The sequence below is a fragment of the Berkeleyomyces rouxiae genome (genome assembly GCF_048999995.1).
Source record: "Berkeleyomyces rouxiae strain 22BRR77 chromosome Unknown BrBRR77_ptg000003l, whole genome shotgun sequence".
Taxonomy (NCBI): domain Eukaryota; kingdom Fungi; phylum Ascomycota; class Sordariomycetes; order Microascales; family Ceratocystidaceae; genus Berkeleyomyces; species Berkeleyomyces rouxiae.
Window position 1 is genome coordinate 259248 of NW_027396493.1, and position 19665 is coordinate 278912.

Consider the following 19665-nt stretch of genomic DNA (forward strand, 5'->3'; position numbering starts at 1 on the left):
TCATGACGGGTCTCTTGATATTATAGAAAGTATCTGCAAATCGACTTTTTCTGTAGTGCAGAAATCAAGATCAATAGTCGTGAGTCTACAAGCAGACTGCTTGTATATTCCAAGCAAATTGAGTTGCATACATCAAAGGGAGAAAAGATTGATAATGAGTGAAATTAAGTGTGTTAGGAAGTTATAGATGTAGATGATAAATATTGTAAGCCATTTTTGTATGAAAATTCCCATCAGTAGCTCAAATCCGACACAGATGGTGCTGAAAACAAGACGTGAGTCTTGAAAGCAACCAAAAAAGCCATATTTTTCCTGGACCTGATGTAAACACTCCAGGTAAATGGAGAGGATTCTTCCCGTTCTGGACACTATCGGAACTTCGTGGGGCTGACTGTTTAGTCGTCCAACGACGGCGTCCAGGGCGAGACGCTGATACGCAACCAACGGCCTAATATGGTGCTCTTGCCGAACTCGAACGATTCGATCCGAAGCTTGTCGGTATCCTCATAATCAGTGCAGAAGTCGATGACATCGGTACCATGTCGCGTGCTGCGAAGACTGCTCCATTCCCAGCTTGTCTCACCACTGGACGGACGGTATACTTTGCGTGAAGGAATATATTTGTCCTTCGGGTTGATGCCATTGTTCTTCCAAATCGTTTCAAGAACATTATTTGTCGTTTTGTGGTCAACAGAATCGTACTCAATGTATCTCATGTTGCTAGCATCGGTGCCGGTAACTTCTTTCCAGATAGCCAAGAGGGCCTCGGGGTTCTTGAATTTGCTCTCAGAGTTTATCAGGTACCCGACTTCGAGAGTGCCTGAAGCCACCTCACAATGGATTTCTGCATTGAAGCTACTCTTATCCTTGTCCCTCACATTCACCCAACCGGCAAATTCGTGATTGACCTTCAAGTCTAAATCAGCTACAGTGCGGGCATAGGCGGCGAATGCCGTAGAGCAGAGAAGAGCAGTCGCTAGGATGTTCAGGGAAACCATGTTGGTGGAAAGAAAAGTAGAAAACGATGTAGGATTGTGATAAAACAGAATGAAGATGGTAGAAAGAATAGTTGTGTAGGTAGTAGTGAAGGACTGTTCAGATGAGCAGATGAGTGAGAGATGACACTTTGAATGGCATTATCGAAGTGCAGAGCTCATGTTATATATACAAATTCCAGCTGGCTATGGATCGCGGGTGTGCTTTCAAGCTTCGCGCATGTCACCCAGACCGTCTGTCTATATGCAGAGCTTCCAAGCCCAGCACCTTCTTCCATCCCAGTTTACCTAACGAGCTTGGTCGCGTATCATGGCAAACGGCATTACAACATAGACAGAAGTCACAACCGATCGTAAGCAAATGAATAAGAGCTCTGGTATATCTCGCCATCAACATCTCTTCCCTTTGCAGTTTGGCTGGTATAAGCTCGGGGTGATGATGCTATTCCCTAAGTCCGGCGGTTAACAGTCCCTGAATATGTGTGCACAAGTATTTCTTTTTTGGACATGGTCTATCTTGAGCCGTCTACGCACAGATGTAGAAGGGTGCCGGACTTAAACATCACCTTCTGCAGGCCCTGTTGATGGGTAGGGTAATTTGCGGAAATTAGGCTAGGGATGGCATTGTAGGTATGGTAACTTGTCAAATCTAGTTCCATGGCCTTCGATTCATCGATAGCAATGGACCTCTGCAAGTTGAACTGAGGGTTTTATTGGTAAATACTTATGAGTGTTGTGCTATCTACGGGTATTTAAGAGGAGGTGGTGGTGTTTTATGTGGCGTTCACATGTGGCGCTGAGTGTGGTTGGGGTTAGGGTTACACAACAACAACCTCCCTTTACTTGTCATTTCGTCCAACACGATGATCGCGGCAGTAGCAAAAATGGCAACATTGTCAACAGTGTCCCCATACACAATACGGATGAAGAAATAAACTTTTGTATCAAATCCTACAAATACATTTGTACATGGAGAGTTAGTTATTCATCACACACAAAACCTAAAATCTATCGCGTGTAACTTGAGGAATCGAGGTGTCTTTGCTACTCACCTCGTATTCGGCTTTTAAACAAGCGCCCGTGGCCCAGTTAAGCTTAGACTCACAGTGGTGGGTATGTGGTTTGTGCATCATATATAGCTCCAAGGCAAACCGAGTTCCGTGCTATAAATTGAAAAATCCCATGGCTGCAAAAGTGTGTCTTTCACATCTCGCCTCCACTATGTCCGCATTGTTATATTACATAACTAGTGGAAATAGTTTGAAAAGATGTAGTCTTCGAAAAAGATAATTGTTTTTTCGAACCCGCAAACCTGGACATCCTGCTCGTACTATCCTAGACAGGCTTTCTGACATAGACCCTTTATCTATGTACTTGATTACTGTACACATATGTTGATGTCGGAACATCACTCCGTAACCACACGGTATGCGCACTGGGTGGCGGTCACGTGAGCATGGCCTGGTACTACCCCACTTTGTATATAGCTTTCACGATAGATAGAATGAGGCTGGAGAAGGAGAGAATAGGAGAACGACGACTGAACCAATTGACTCCCTGACCATTATCTTGCGCCTAGCACCGTACGACGTATATTCCGTATTTTGCCACGCAAGTAGGACAGGAGCCAACCCACAGTTGAGTTCAAAGCAAAAAGAGAGTCAACCTGGTGGTCGTACCCTAAATTTTCTACGATTACCAATTCATGGGCCATCTTACTTTCCGTTACTGTCGTTCATGAGTAACACATGAATGTTGACAGGTACTAACGATGGCTATTTGACCCCATAACTACATGTTTGTAGTACTAGCTAATGTGCTGGCGGTAAACGTCCCGCATCCGATCCTAATCCTTAGGGCCATTTTCGACCAAACTCCGCTCTTTGGCGGGCTTCCATCGTCTTTTAGCCATAGATACATACATAAGTGTATAGTAACTAGAGGTTAGGATCATGGCATTGTTCAGCAGCGGTTCAATTCCTATTCACGGCAGGACCCAAAGTGCCACGCGTTGTCCACATCTGACGCTACATCCAAAGTTGTTTCAACACTATATTCTTGTTTATTTATTCATTAATTATGTTAAAACCCTGTGTGAGTCGCATGATCCAGACTCTCGTGGGTTTCTAGAAGTCCAAGCGCCCCAGGGCTCTTAAAACATCCGTGTTAGGGCCGAGACGCAAATACTTATTCCAGTGGCCTTCTTGGCATGGACAGTTCCAAGGCAGTCTGTGGTGATTTTGCATGAGGAAAAATTTATTGAAGAGATTTTCTAAAAAGAAAATATGATTCAATGCTCAGGGTTATTAGAGACAAGGTCACGTTGTGTGGCTGAGCGGCTGAGCCGATATGACACTACAACATAGTCTCTATAAAGGCCGCGTTGACGTCTAACGATCCAATAGGGTTGGGCCCACGTGACCCACAGACAGACGATAAATGTAATAATAATATAAAAGCCGTAAGTCTGGGCCCCTGTAAGCCGTTAGGGCCTTGTTCGCCACCATTCCGTGTAGGTAAAAAGCAATGCTTGGCGGGCCATAAGATTTACGTGGGGGGTGGACGTACGGAGACGGAGATCCAAGAGTAGACGATGGCATATTCTTTTACCAGCCCACCAGCCATATCCCTGCCAAGAATCTTCTGTGCTCAGATATTCAAGGCGGTAGGATTAACCCAACCATCAGGTGGGGGCACTATTGCCGGTTGTGTGTGAATCGATGATCGATTAACTCCCTCTGTTCTGGGTTTTGGGCTTTGATTTTATTCTTTTACCTCTACCTACTGTTATTTTGCAGCCTAGGTTTTGGGCGTCCTCCTGGCGTCCCTTATCTACTCCTCGTATGTCTAGTTGCGTGCGCACTCATCCATGTGAGGGACACTCATGTATATAAGGAGGCACTCTTTTTCTGACAGGTTGCGCCAAATGCTGCTCATTATAATACTGTAGAATGAGTCTCTGGCTGGAGTTTGTCAGGGGTAGGGAAGGGGTAGGGCACTCGTGTGCAGCTTGGCTGCGAGGAGCCACTATGATGGTATCGGCTCCATGTCGCGTGCTGCGGAGACTGCCCCAGTCCCAGCTCATTTCTTCTCCAGATGGAGGGTATACTGTGAGTGAAGGAATATATTTGTCTGCCAGGTTGATGCCAGCGTTCGTCCAAATCGCTTCAAGAATACGTTTTGTCGTTTTGTGGTTAATGAAATTGTACTGGATGTGCCTCAAGTTGGCAGCGTCAGTCCGAGTAGCGCCCTCCCAAAAAGCCAATAAAGCTTTATGATCCTTGAATTTGCTCTTGGTGTTCTGTAGTTATATGAGAAACTTCGAGGGTGCTGTGGGACTTGTCGCAACGGACGAGGGCATTGAAACTATCTGGGCCTTGGGCGTTCACCCAACCTTTCCCTTTACTTTAGATATGTAGATTCAGGTCCTTTGGATCATGGCCCTAAGCGACAACTGTTGTAGAGTAAAAGAGAGCGGCAGCTAGTATGTTCAGGGGTACTATTTTGGTGAAGGATAGTTGTGGATGGCAATTAGAAAGAGTGGCAACGTCACAGTTGCAGTTGTGAGAATTGTGAAAAGCGGAAGCTTGCTAGATGGCTAAATATGTCAGAGTTGGTTATTTAATCCAGAACTGGTCTTGAAGAAACGCATAGTGGCACATTTATGAAAAGTTTTTGTGCTGATGAAGTCTCGGACAAGCCGTACAGATTTATTCATCGAAATTGTCCTAGCTCAATATCTTCCTCTCACCATGTTTACCAAAAAGAGCTTCAGTCGCATTTATTTCAGACATGGTATCCCGGCATTGAAGGAGTACCGGCAGTTATATATACATGAATCTTTATTTTGGCATGGAACTTGTCAAGACCATTTCGTGAACGTTCATTTCCCGCTGCCGCTGGTTCGAGTTGAAAAAGTTATTTTTGAGTGCTTTATTACTCCACCTCCTACCTTTGTTAAACCCGCACTTCAACATCTATCGTTTATATGCATGGCTGCTAGACGCACAGGTGCTTGGCCTAGAATGTGGGTGGGCAAGGAAACTTTTGAAAAATGGCCGTGCGACTTGTATACGTTAGCTGATTAATCGCCGGACAACGGCACTCCATATCGATCACTCCGGAACGGGATCCTTGTGGAACGGAAGAGGACAAAGTAACTAACTATCCGTGTTGAGAGACTGGACTCTAATACGACATGGTAGCCCATATGGAGGCTCTACCAAATCAATCAAATTCGGGTGAATGTCTTCGATCGTCTGTAGGACGCCATGGGAACATTGCAAGAATAAGGACATCACTGGAACGTCATTAGTAGCTTTCATAGGACAGAGGACTCACCCACAACGATGAAGGTGCTCAGGGAACCATGGATGTGTATTACATACGACTAACTATAAACAAGGGAAGGTGTCCGACAGTATAGACGGAGACAGATAGAGTAGAACATGACTAAATTTGCCCCCTTTTCTTGCCCACAATTTGAAATCAAATAGAGTATGCTTCGAGCATGACATATCCTGTTGTGTGACATAATTAGGGTGGGCTTTACGAGGCTGTCGTCTGTGTGCCTGGGTTGGGTAACCAGTGTCGAATGGGGGGGGGAAGGGGTGCATCTATTCAATGGGGCTAGTGCCGGATTTTATTGTAAGCTCCGAGCAAGAATTTGAATGTATGGTGACACTGTTGTGAGTGTCGTAGTATACTCTGCCCGAAAGTGTAGCCGCCCCACTATGTGGGGCGCTGCCGAAACAACTATACTCCCATGTGACGCAAGGCTCCACATGGGTTAGGTAAATCGGAGATCAGAGCAACGCTATGTAACCGTATTACACCCACTTTTCAAAGTGTACTCCAACTATGTTTTCGTCCATCCCTTGCGGAAGTCATGTGCACCCTGTTTCGTGGTCAGGGTATCGTCGATTGTCGTGTGTATGGGCCTCCTGGTGAAGACCTTTGACAGACGTTTGCCTTTCCAACAGAAGAAGAAGTGGAGGGGGTCTTTTCGTTTCCTGCATGGGCATGTGCTTTTGAAGTCAGTATGGTTCATGCGCTCGTGGTACTCTTCGAAGTCCCCGTGGTGGGAACGAGCAGCGAGCAGCCAACCAAGAGTCCTTCTAGGCATTTTCAGTTCAAAGGGGGCCTCCAGGGCCGCCGTGAGCCCGAGGTCCTTGTATGACGTGGGGATGGAGGGGGTTAGGTCGGGTGGTGGAGTCAGAGACGCGCCTTCCTTTGCCAGGGTGTCAGCCATTTCGTTGCCGGGAATGCCCTTGTGTCCAGGGACCCAGAACGGGAGGACTTGTCCCACTTGCACTCGAGGGTAGCGGTGTCGGTTGGGCCAAGTGCTAGCAAGTGAGTGGAACTCAAGGATGCGGTCTTGGCTGGTGTCTGTCGGTGTGGCCCCGGGGAGGAGGCAGTCATGAGCGGCCTGGTTGTCTAGAATCACCAGGATGTCACGGGTGGCGGCTGCCTTCCGGAGCGGGGAGAAGTCGTAGCCTTCCTTGGTCTTCTTGGTCGGTTGTGCCGTCTTGGGCGGGGGCATAAGCTTGGGTCTTGGAGGCTTGTGCTCGATCAGAGAAAGAGTTCGGCCAAGTCTAGTTTCGGGGCTGGCGTCGGCTCGGGTTACCAGCGGGTGAGCGGAGTCCAGGCTTGTCCACCTAGCGGCTAACCTTTGTCGTTTGTTTTCCAGGAGGAGCAAGGCGGGGGCGATTGCGGCTTCGCGATGAAGGGTTGAGGACGGCGTGGTCTTCCAAACCGGCAGCACCGCTCTCATCGCGACTCGGAGCGTGCCCTCTATTTTGCTTGCGAGGTGTTTAGCCCCAGTGGAGACTTGATTGCCCCTGGAGCTCGTCCGGTGGAGGCCTGGCCAGTACGCTTCTGCACCATATGTTGCGGTAGGGATCACACAAGCAATGACCGCAAGTCGGGCCATGACAGGAGCAACGCCACTCTGCGTGTTCGAGATGGACCTCAGAAAGTTGGCTGCTTTGCGTCCCTTGGTGGACCATGTCTCTACGTGCTTTTTGAACGACAGCTTAGAGTCGAGCCAGAAGCCATCTCATAGAGCTCTTCGGGGAAGTTGTGGTTCCACCAATCATTACCGGAGGGTGGGGGTGGAGGCGGGATCGTGTGAAGTGGAGCATCTCAGTCTTGTTTGGTGCAAACTCTACTCCGTTCTCGTGAGCCCATTTTCGCATTTTCTCGGCAGCAGACTGAGCCGAGGCTGCAGACTCCAAGGGTGACCGGCCGCTGGCGAGAATAGCCACGTCGTCTGCGTAGCTGAATTGGTGTTTGGTGCTGATCAGAGGCTGAAGGAACAGCATGAACAGAATGGGGGATACCGGAGAGCCTTGTGGGACGCCGCACGATATGTCTTTCCCTGTCGATCGGAACGAGCCCATCCGCAACCGGCATTTTCTGTCGGATACAAAGGAACCCACCCAGCTTGTCAAATGTGTGGGCCAGCCTTGTTCGCGGAGCCGACATTGGAGTCGACCGGGGAGGACTGCGTCGAAAGCGCCTTTAACGTCCATGGTCAATAAGGTACTCACCTTGCTCTCCGCCCAATTTCTTTCGATGTCATGGATGACGCAGGCCACCAGATTAGATGCGCTTCTTTTCGGCAGGGCGCCAAATTGTTGTGGGTGGAGAATTGAGTTTTCGAGGGCTAGGAACGTGATTTTCTTGGCGATGAGCCTCTCGAGGCCTTTGCCGAGGCACGCTAATAGGGCGATGGGACGCCATGAGCCAGGGAGAGAAGGGTCTTTGTCGGGCTTGGGGATGACCACGATTTCGGCATGTTTGAAGGGTGCAGGGTGATGCCCCCATCTGAAGCACAGGAAGAATAAGGATGTCACGAAGGCCTCGAGTTCGCCCCAAAGGGCTTTCAGAATGGCCACTAATATGCCGTCACTGCCGGGAGTTGAGTTTTTCGCTCCTATCACTGCTCAGCGGACTTTTGCTTGACCGAATTCAGTATCCATGTCGATCCTACGGGTAGGGGCCGTGTGATAGCCTCCTGGGTTTAGGTCCTTCGTCAGGTCACCCCGATCGAGGAGTCAACTCGCCAGCAGGTCCATCTTCTCCAAGGGGGTCACCACGGTTCTGTCGCCGTCCTGCAAAGGGGCTTCCAGAGAGGTTGTTGGGCTTGCGCAAAAGTGGGGTGTAATACGGTTACTACTTGTATAGTGTGTGGTGTGAGTTGCCCTAGACATCGTGAATATGTGCAATGCTGGGTTCATGGTTGTTGTCTGTGATGTGGTACATGGTGGATGTTGTGGCGTCGGGTGTGGCGTTATGCGCCGTGGCTAAGTTGTCCCTGGGTCCGTTGTACTTTCATGATCGTTGCACAGACATAAAAATGCACCTGCATGTGCGATCACTGGGGCGAGGTTCCGAAATGAATGTGTGGGTGCGTATGTATCAACTTGACTTGTGTTGAAGGACGCGACAGTCAAGAGTGACCCCAACAAGGGCTGTATTTCTGATCGGCTTCGCCGCTCAATTGATGCTTGTGAAAGAGATTCCAGAAGCTTTGTAGACAGTCACGGCACATCGGGGATTTGTCGGTCCCGCTGATATGTTGTTCCTGGCTTGAGAGAGTCATGTGACCCGGGATGCTGCCAACGATGTCCATGTACTCATATTTGTAGAGCCGAACACATGCTGGTAGTTGTGAGGCTAGGGGATGGTTAGAGTTACTGATAAAAAAAGGACGAGATATCACCCAAGTGCGAAGTAGGTCAAAGAAAACTAGTGATAAAGAATGAACATTGATATGGTAGTGACTGTTACGGGCTTGCGAGTATAGTGAGTAATCAGGAACCAAGGAAGAAGACACCTCCTGAAAGTCAGAAACACCGTAGCGTGCATGTTGCTACCCAATTGCGAAATGGTTCAAACAAATCAGTGATATAGAAAGTATATTGATGCGGTAGTGATAGTTACGGGCTTGCGAGTGTCGTGAATAATGAAGAATCTAGGGAGAAGACACACCCCGCAGCCACAAACAAAGTAGTATCCAAGATGGTAGCCAATTCTGTTTGTCGGGCTCCTTGTTCCTCCCGAGGTCTCAGCCTGCTCGGGGGGGGGGGGGTTCCTCAAATCGCTATATATCTATGAAGGCTTCTGAGCCTATTTACTCAATCTGGGGCTGCCACTTTTCAAAGTTAACACGCAGCCATCTACCAAAAGCTCCATCCTTGCCGTAAGTAAACGATTTGATGTAGAGGTCCTGGGTCTCCTCAAAATCGCTGCAGATGTCAATGGCATCAGAGCCAAACCGAGTGCTTCGGAGGGAGCTCCAGCGCCAGCTGGTCTCGTCTTCTTCGGGACGGGAGATTGTGTTTGCGGAAATGAAGTCTGCACTCACGTCTTCACCCTCCCACTCCCAAATCGAGTCAAGGATATCGTTGACCGACTTGTATGCAATGTTATCGTACTGGATGTGTCTCACTTCACCAGCATCAGACTCCGTGTGGTGCTCCCAGATGGATAGTATAGCTTCGGTATCTTTGACATTGCTTTCGGTGTTGTCCAGGTTGTTAATTTGAATGGTCTTATCGGACCAATCGCATTTGAGCTCAGCATCGAAATCATCTGGACCGAGGACCCGGAGCCAGCCGTCTGACTGTACATGAACAGTAAGGTCCAGGCCATGGATAGTACGCACCCAGCCGGCTATAGCCTGAGTGGAAAAAAGGGCAGCAGCTAGAATGCGGAGAGAAACCATTTTGAGGGAGTAAAAGATGAGTAATGAAGGATAGTAAAAGATAGTAGTGGTGAATGGGAAGGAGGAATGAGTGTAAGAGTGGTAAGGAAGGAGAGCTGTTCCAATGAGTGGATGAGATTCCAGTTTCGACTGATAGTGTCAAGGCTGGACCTTTGATGGTATATATAGAAGAAGACACATGCAGTGGTTGATTGTGATGATGTATGACCTCGTATGTAGTCCGAAGTGTCTTTGCATCAAGTTCTCATGCTCGGCATCTCGTTTTGGTGTGGTTTACCTAATGGGCATTGGTTGTATTGTTGTGACAAATGATATGAAGACATCTCAACAATGCGCAGGTTGTTGCGTACAGAGGAATCAGGACGTCTTGGTACTTAATTCACGACGATTATTTCCTTGTCTGCACAACACCAAGTTGAAGATGCCTTCTGTCGACACTCCTGTTATCGGTGAGTGAGAATGTTTGTAGATAAACGGGCTTCTCTTGCACAGACTACCAAGCACGTCTTTTTAACAGGGGTTCAATACCTAGGCTTCGTGGGCAGGGTAACTTACAAATGCACCATGTACACTAGTTACTCGTAAAATCAAGACCCGCGGCTGTAACTTGATCCGTGCGCAAAAATCATACAGGGTGTGAAATTGTCGAGTGTTACCCGGATAAGCGAGGTTCTTTAAGCGCACGCTTGAAAAAAATACGGTTTTTACACATGGCTTTGAGGAAAACAAGACTCTTAGTCTACAGTTGGTGAAGTTGATTTTGAGGTACAAATACCCAGTTGAGGTTGTGAAAGACCGCATTTTGTGCTCTACTTGCAGAATAGCCTTTGTTAGCTACTTACATTATACTTGGGAAAAATGAGCTTCAACTATCTTGAGTCTGGTGAAGTCTATTTACTCTCATGGAAGCCAAAATTACTTGTGTGAACAGCTTGAAGGTCCAGGCACTATGGCTTGTGAGCCAAATTTTACAATTCTAGGCCTATGTCCCTAACAGCGTATATGTTTACGTGAATTATTATGAGCCTCACGCACAAACCCAGTTATCTTCGGGTTCCTTTGGTGGAAGTAGTATTTTTTTGGGTTCATCTCCGGAAACTCTTTTCCATGGCTGGAAGCCTCAATGTTCATGATTACTGAAGGCCAGTGTCCATCCCAACTAGATTTCTGGAGTGCCCTTGGGAGGACACCATTTATGCTTGTCAAACATACTTTGACGTTACCCTAGTATTCAATTGGGGTTTTACTTGCGGCTGAATACCTCATCCGCATGTCATCTAAGTTACAAGACGGTACTTCAAGGGTTTGGTGTATTCAAAATGCATATAGTCTATTATAGTTATTCTGGAAGGTTAGTCGCGCTTGACTGGGTATCTCTTATAGCTGTTACGGCTTCCCGAAAGATTCGCAACACGATAAAACGAGAATGTAGAGATTGACTCTCGGACTTGATGTTATATTCAGACATGGGATCGGGTTGATCAAACATGCCACAAGGCCAAAAATTCGAGTGAGTGTCAATTTATTAGTAATGTCTACTCACCGCCAGTACTTTCTTGATTACTTGTTGCCGCACCTTGGGTTCGAGAATAATAACTGAGCAGGTTCAGTCACTACCGGCACTGGGTAGGGTCATGTTTGCATAACGTACGCATTAGTAAGGGGGTGGGGTAATGCTTTGTTACCATCAAGTACCGAAGGATCCATTTGTAGTCTGCTCATCAAAATCCGTCCTCTGATTCACTAATGATCTAACATTTATAGTTATCATCTCACCCAAGACATAGAGATCCTGTTCACGTCCTGTTGACCTTAATGACAGTGGTCATTGACCTATATAGCACAACATTGTGAACTTGTCCCGAGCCAGGAAAGCTCAGTTAGCATGTTATTAAGCCACACGAATGGTAGCATAACTGTTGTCGCTACCCGCCGAACTTCTAGCATGTGCTAGGCTCCTGGAACCGCCTTCGACTTTCTCACATATTTTGGTTATTATACTGTGTTCGTGGACACTAAAAGTCCATGCCTTGCCCGTCTTTCTGTAGGAGTCTTCTGCTTTGGAACATCATCTTCCCCACGCCTCAATACAATGAGAAATTGGAAACATAGAACATCTTCTAATGAGCAGACTACAAATGGATCCTTCGGTACTTGATGGTAACAAAGCATTACCCCACCCCCTTACTAATGCGTACGTTATGCAAACATGACCCTACCCAGTGCCGGTAGTGACTGAACCTGCTCAGTTATTATTCTCGAACCCAAGGTGCGGCAACAAGTAATCAAGAAAGTACTGGCGGTGAGTAGACATTACTAATAAATTGACACTCACTCGAATTTTTGGCCTTGTGGCATGTTTGATCAACCCGATCCCATGTCTGAATATAACATCAAGTCCGAGAGTCAATCTCTACATTCTCGTTTTATCGTGTTGCGAATCTTTCGGGAAGCCGTAACAGCTATAAGAGATACCCAGTCAAGCGCGACTAACCTTCCAGAATAACTATAATAGACTATATGCATTTTGAATACACCAAACCCTTGAAGTACCGTCTTGTAACTTAGATGACATGCGGATGAGGTATTCAGCCGCAAGTAAAACCCCAATTGAATACTAGGGTAACGTCAAAGTATGTTTGACAAGCATAAATGGTGTCCTCCCAAGGGCACTCCAGAAATCTAGTTGGGATGGACACTGGCCTTCAGTAATCATGAACATTGAGGCTTCCAGCCATGGAAAAGAGTTTCCGGAGATGAACCCAAAAAAATACTACTTCCACCAAAGGAACCCGAAGATAACTGGGTTTGTGCGTGAGGCTCATAATAATTCACGTAAACATATACGCTGTTAGGGACATAGGCCTAGAATTGTAAAATTTGGCTCACAAGCCATAGTGCCTGGACCTTCAAGCTGTTCACACAAGTAATTTTGGCTTCCATGAGAGTAAATAGACTTCACCAGACTCAAGATAGTTGAAGCTCATTTTTCCCAAGTATAATGTAAGTAGCTAACAAAGGCTATTCTGCAAGTAGAGCACAAAATGCGGTCTTTCACAACCTCAACTGGGTATTTGTACCTCAAAATCAACTTCACCAACTGTAGACTAAGAGTCTTGTTTTCCTCAAAGCCATGTGTAAAAACCGTATTTTTTTCAAGCGTGCGCTTAAAGAACCTCGCTTATCCGGGTAACACTCGACAATTTCACACCCTGTATGATTTTTGCGCACGGATCAAGTTACAGCCGCGGGTCTTGATTTTACGAGTAACTAGTGTACATGGTGCATTTGTAAGTTACCCTGCCCACGAAGCCTAGGTATTGAACCCCTGTTAAAAAGACGTGCTTGGTAGTCTGTGCAAGAGAAGCCCGTTTATCTACAAACATTCTCACTCACCGATAACAGGAGTGTCGACAGAAGGCATCTTCAACTTGGTGTTGTGCAGACAAGGAAATAATCGTCGTGAATTAAGTACCAAGACGTCCTGATTCCTCTGTACGCAACAACCTGCGCATTGTTGAGATGTCTTCATATCATTTGTCACAACAATACAACCAATGCCCATTAGGTAAACCACACCAAAACGAGATGCCGAGCATGAGAACTTGATGCAAAGACACTTCGGACTACATACGAGGTCATACATCATCACAATCAACCACTGCATGTGTCTTCTTCTATATATACCATCAAAGGTCCAGCCTTGACACTATCAGTCGAAACTGGAATCTCATCCACTCATTGGAACAGCTCTCCTTCCTTACCACTCTTACACTCATTCCTCCTTCCCATTCACCACTACTATCTTTTACTATCCTTCATTACTCATCTTTTACTCCCTCAAAATGGTTTCTCTCCGCATTCTAGCTGCTGCCCTTTTTTCCACTCAGGCTATAGCCGGCTGGGTGCGTACTATCCATGGCCTGGACCTTACTGTTCATGTACAGTCAGACGGCTGGCTCCGGGTCCTCGGTCCAGATGATTTCGATGCTGAGCTCAAATGCGATTGGTCCGATAAGACCATTCAAATTAACAACCTGGACAACACCGAAAGCAATGTCAAAGATACCGAAGCTATACTATCCATCTGGGAGCACCACACGGAGTCTGATGCTGGTGAAGTGAGACACATCCAGTACGATAACATTGCATACAAGTCGGTCAACGATATCCTTGACTCGATTTGGGAGTGGGAGGGTGAAGACGTGAGTGCAGACTTCATTTCCGCAAACACAATCTCCCGTCCCGAAGAAGACGAGACCAGCTGGCGCTGGAGCTCCCTCCGAAGCACTCGGTTTGGCTCTGATGCCATTGACATCTGCAGCGATTTTGAGGAGACCCAGGACCTCTACATCAAATCGTTTACTTACGGCAAGGATGGAGCTTTTGGTAGATGGCTGCGTGTTAACTTTGAAAAGTGGCAGCCCCAGATTGAGTAAATAGGCTCAGAAGCCTTCATAGATATATAGCGATTTGAGGAACCCCCCCCCCCCCGAGCAGGCTGAGACCTCGGGAGGAACAAGGAGCCCGACAAACAGAATTGGCTACCATCTTGGATACTACTTTGTTTGTGGCTGCGGGGTGTGTCTTCTCCCTAGATTCTTCATTATTCACGACACTCGCAAGCCCGTAACTATCACTACCGCATCAATATACTTTCTATATCACTGATTTGTTTGAACCATTTCGCAATTGGGTAGCAACATGCACGCTACGGTGTTTCTGACTTTCAGGAGGTGTCTTCTTCCTTGGTTCCTGATTACTCACTATACTCGCAAGCCCGTAACAGTCACTACCATATCAATGTTCATTCTTTATCACTAGTTTTCTTTGACCTACTTCGCACTTGGGTGATATCTCGTCCTTTTTTTATCAGTAACTCTAACCATCCCCTAGCCTCACAACTACCAGCATGTGTTCGGCTCTACAAATATGAGTACATGGACATCGTTGGCAGCATCCCGGGTCACATGACTCTCTCAAGCCAGGAACAACATATCAGCGGGACCGACAAATCCCCGATGTGCCGTGACTGTCTACAAAGCTTCTGGAATCTCTTTCACAAGCATCAATTGAGCGGCGAAGCCGATCAGAAATACAGCCCTTGTTGGGGTCACTCTTGACTGTCGCGTCCTTCAACACAAGTCAAGTTGATACATACGCACCCACACATTCATTTCGGAACCTCGCCCCAGTGATCGCACATGCAGGTGCATTTTTATGTCTGTGCAACGATCATGAAAGTACAACTTCCCAAAACGGTAATGGCCCCTGGATGGATATAGCCCCTGCTCGGCAGGGTTTCAGCAACCCAGACACACAAACCTTGGCCACGTAGAGCCAACCCTAATCATGCCATACCAAAAAATGTGTCTAAAAAGACCGCGGACAGTCCAATTCGATCGGCTGAATAAGCGCCTCCGTTGGGAACGCAGTATGTATTTATACTGTAGGACGTGGGATTGTTGCCTATATTCATAAGTGATGGTCCTACAGGTCGCTAGGTGGCTTATATATGTTACTTAGATGGCATCACGTGACCACATGGGGTTGAGACACGTGCCGAGCCAGCCTCTGGCAACCCCTGCCACTGACCCGTCGCATACGGTGGACCCGTGGCACAACTACCTCCGTCATTTCGACCGAAGATGCGCTTGTTCATCCGCGACATTGAAATTTCTTTGAGATGAACCTAGTAGGCCTATTACTCTCTCGGGTAGGACGCATGTACATATTTATTGCGCGGATCATCACCTGGGGCTTGCCTGTGGCCATATAAATCGCGTTTTGTGATATGGGGGCGTATAGTTTCGGAAATCGTTGTCCTCTCTTTCTTTATCAAGAATCTATCCTCGCACCTTCCATCCCCTTTACACTCTTCCCATGTCATGCATCGTAGTGGGTCTCCTAAGTCACATATACCACACACAGTCATGTATATCCCTTGTACCCTTACCTCAACCCAACATCGTGCCTGGAATAGGCGTGGTGCTACTGAATTGAATTGAAAGTCTCTATCAACCTGTCTACTCGCGAGGGATTCTCGACATACGACAGGCGACTATTTCTAGTACCAGAAAATAGATAACAACAGCGAAAAACAAAATCTAAAACCATGCATACAGAAACCCCACAATCCAAAGTATAATGATAGGAGGTCTCCCACCTGCCCAGCGCAGAAGCTGTCCTTCGTCCGCGTGGCACCAAACAAGACCTAGAGTCCCGGCTTCACCGCCGATGTAGTGATAGGAAGTTTTGGACAAAATAAAAAAGGGGGGTTGGCTGCCCCGGTTAGGGTCGGACCAGACTGTAGAGTGTCGGGTGGAGGGCGAACTGGGGAGTCCCCTTCCTACGGATCTGCTCCCGTTACCGCTCGGCGGTGTGCTAGGAGCACCGGAGGACTTTTGGCTGCTTTGGATGCCAGCCAGATGGCCCCACTCTTGGTGGCTATGAGCTTCTAGAAGAAACCTTTAGCCATCCGTTGAGGGTTGCGGGGGCAGGTCCAGATGTGCTCCGGGGTGGTCTCAGCGTCGCAGAGGGGGCAGGTTAGCACCGCGTTCAAGTGATTGAAACGGCGGTGGTAGTCTGCGTAGTCTCCGTGACCAGAAAGTGCTATCAGGACAGCGCGGGCGAGCTTGCGCTCAGTGTCGTCAAGAAGGCTTTTCCAGGCCTTCTTAGGAGCCTCTAGAGGCCGGCTCAGGTGGGGTCTGTTGGCACGACTTTCATTCGACCACCAGGTACGAAACTCAGTGGTGATGCGAGCGCGGAAATTACTGCGCGCCCAGGGAAGGGACACCCCTTCGAGCATGTAAGCTCTCTCGGCACCTCTCTTAGCCTATCGATCCGCAAGCTCATTAACCCAGACGTCGGAGTGTCCTGGGACCCAGATTGCTTCCACAGCGCGAGCGCCATCTGGCCACGGTCTTGGACTCGGGTGGTTAGGGCTTTGGCCAATCCAGTCGGCACAAATCGTTTAGGCCTTCCGGAGGAGCTCTTCAGAGGTGCCGAGCTTCGCGCCCCAGGTCGTGAGACCGTACACCGCAGCGAAGTTGTCGGAGCATACCAGATCTTGCGGTACTGTAGTTTCACCCACGAGTCTACTTCTTCGAGAGCTTTTGCAATGGCCATCACCTCGGCGCCGTGGACCCCGACGTGGAAAGGGACTGAGTAGTTGCCCGTGTCCAGGACTGTTCCGTCCCGAATGATCGCCCACCCAGCACCGACCCGATCCTCTCTCAGCTTGGATCCATCTGTGTAGATCTAGAGGTTCGAGGGGGGAGAGTAGCGTATCATCGTCAGGTGCGCCGCAGCTGCAGGCTTCTTATCACCCTGCAAATAGGGGCGAGATGATGGGGGCACGTCCTTGAAAGAGGCCGGGAAGTTCGTAGCCAGATTATGCGGGAGCAGCATCTTGAGCCTCCCTACTCTGCCCCAGTTAGTGGCTACCGTTCCCAGCGGGTGGTTCGGTGGCGCGAGAGTGGCCCTGAGTCCGGCTGAACTAAGGCGATTGTCAAGGATGAAGCTCACCGGTGGGAAATCGGACGTTAGGTTGTATATTGCGCATGGGATTGTGCAATACAACGGGAGAGGCGCATGAAGGCCTCTGCGAACTGTGCGATCCAGGAGTGTTGCGACCTCCTTTAGCCCACGGGGTTGTCTTGTTGACCCGGCTCCGTAGTTCTACCAGACGGTGGCGGCGTAGGCGAGCTTGTTCACCACACAATAGCGGACTACCGTGAGGGCGCCTTTCACCGGGGCCCCCTTCCAGCAACCAGACAGAATCTGAATGCCGCGGGTGGTGGGTACCGTTCTCTGGGCGACGTCGCGAATATGTGGCACGAAGGATAGGTTGCGTGACCATCGCACGTCGAGCCATCGTAGGGTGTCTTTAGTCTTGGGACTTGCTTACTTAGTGTGGCTTCTATCTTCCATCATGTACACTGGGCTTTACTTGGCCCTCCTTGTGTAACTATGCTAACTGGGTAACTTGGCCTCTTTGTAGTTAGTGATCCCTACAGCGATAGTTTGACATCTATACCTATCCCCATGCATGTGGCGCATGTGCCCCACATGGGTTATAGTTATTCCGATGGTATCCCATATAGCGGGGCGGTTACCCTTTCGGGCATAATATACTTCGACATTTATGCTTCGATATGTCATCGCTTGATCTTCCGCTTTGATACAATTAACCAACTACTATCTCACAACCACATCGATCAACCTTACCGTGTATTCACGTCGACCTCATGCAAAGGAGAACCAAACCTATGCCCATAACGTCTCTGAGTATCTCTTAGTAAGATGAATTGTGAGGACTTACTCAGGTTCTTTGACGGAAGTGTTGGTCCCAGAACATCAGACAATATAATATGCAACAGAAGCGGGTGAGCGCAATGATCTGATGTCATGGAGTTTCCATATATCCAAGTGTGAATGAGATGAAGATGGTGAGCTAGGATAAAAAAGCTATCTACAGAGCCATATGGAACACGTCGATGCTTGATGTCCGTGGGGAGAAGAGCTTATGCATATCATGTGAATGAAAACCGACGTCCAGTGTTGCTCTCGCTGGTTGCACTAACTATTTATTTGTATGGTTGAGATACTTTCATGCCTGAGGACATTCTCATGAGAGTAAGCTGCTGATGCTGAAGATCTTATTCCATTAATATTAGCAGAACATCAACATTGACTGTCAAACATAGATATAGCACAAAGCTGATAATCTGTTCGAAACAAAGCATTTCTCTTCGATTCTACACATATGCTCCAGACAAGAACAGAACTCTTCTTATCATATATATCACCAGCTTAATACCATAATCGACTTTCCTGACCATGACTACCTCTCTGGGGTTAAACCAGCTAGCTACCCAACCGCTGTCGAGAGCTCTCTACGACATCAACTTCTCTCATTTCCGAAGCAAGCACTAGGTATAAAGCACAATAGAAAACGTTTCTTATTCATCAATTCCAGATCACTCCAGCATAATCTGACTGATAGAGGGACTGGACTTACACATTTGTGCTGTTAGTTACTCCAGTGTCCTCTCTTGTTTTTGAAGCTCCTTTATTTTTGGCTACGTGAACCAGGCGTTCATATTTTACAGTATGTCACATTTGAGAAATGAGCGAAAAGGAGCCGATCGGACTTTATGCTATCAGAACCTAAGAAAATCAAAACTATCGAAGGTGCATGGTCCTCTACATTCCAAGTATGTTGGATACTATGGAATAGTCCAAATTCCGATCATGACGGTGAAACATGTTCCGACCGGAGGGTATTTAGTTCTATGTTTATACAGTGTTAGCCAGCTATCTGAATTCATCCATTACAGAACAGGCCAAGAACTTACCGTGCACTTGGTGCAAGAAGAGCAGCTGGAGCAGCAAGAGGTAGCAGAGCAGCAGGCGCAGGCACTGTGAGGACTACAATTAGCAAAACAGACGGTGACTAAAGGAAGTGAAATGTGAAATAGAAATACAAAGGGGATTGTCGGGTCCATCTAAAACTTACCAGTTCATTTTAGCGATTAGTTTGGCTGTTGGAAAAGTCCAAAGAAAATATTACAATATGAGTAAAGGTAGAAAAGTAAGCTGGAAAGGCTGATTGTAGTGTAGAGGGTAGAGAGGCAGGATAAAAGAGATCTATTTGGAGGAGATTGCTGCTCGTCTTTATACTTGTCAAGTGAGAGGCTTCTGGGCCAAAAGAGACAACTCGATAACATATCATTTCTAGTAGCAACAGAGAGCACCTCGGCAGTTTGCCCCCACGTCATTCCTCCAAATCCTCGTGCCCAGACCCATGTGTATGAATGTATGTATGTACATGCTTCTTCATCACACCCACTCTGTTCTTAGTACTGTCCTAGTGTCTTTAACAAAAAACGGCATATGCAGCTTTAACAACGCAGCTAGTAGTCACGACGCAGTGCT

At 47.7% G+C, this 19665-nt stretch overlaps 4 protein-coding genes across 4 annotated transcripts; 1 reads left to right on the top strand and 3 right to left on the bottom strand.

Annotated features, from left to right (window-relative positions):
* Positions 1-395: 395 nt before the first annotated feature.
* Positions 396-998, bottom strand: BROUX77_003234 (uncharacterized protein; the record flags this gene model as incomplete). Its single annotated transcript, XM_073747863.1, has 1 exon — positions 396-998. One exon carries the CDS (start codon positions 996-998, stop codon positions 396-398), a length of 603 nt encoding a protein of 200 aa, XP_073605659.1.
* A 4855-nt stretch (positions 999-5853) lies between these two features.
* Positions 5854-6768, bottom strand: BROUX77_003235 (uncharacterized protein; the record flags this gene model as incomplete). Its single annotated transcript, XM_073747864.1, has 1 exon — positions 5854-6768. The coding sequence occupies one exon, from the start codon at positions 6766-6768 to the stop codon at positions 5854-5856; it is 915 nt and encodes a 304-aa protein (XP_073605660.1).
* A 2364-nt stretch (positions 6769-9132) lies between these two features.
* Positions 9133-9726, bottom strand: BROUX77_003236 (uncharacterized protein; the record flags this gene model as incomplete). The annotated part of the gene is made up of 1 exon (XM_073747865.1): positions 9133-9726. The coding sequence occupies one exon, from the start codon at positions 9724-9726 to the stop codon at positions 9133-9135; it is 594 nt and encodes a 197-aa protein (XP_073605661.1).
* Positions 9727-13571: 3845 nt separating this feature from the next.
* BROUX77_003237 (uncharacterized protein) lies at positions 13572-14165 on the top strand (the record flags this gene model as incomplete). Its single annotated transcript, XM_073747866.1, has 1 exon — positions 13572-14165. The coding sequence occupies one exon, from the start codon at positions 13572-13574 to the stop codon at positions 14163-14165; it is 594 nt and encodes a 197-aa protein (XP_073605662.1).
* Positions 14166-19665: the final 5500 nt, after the last annotated feature.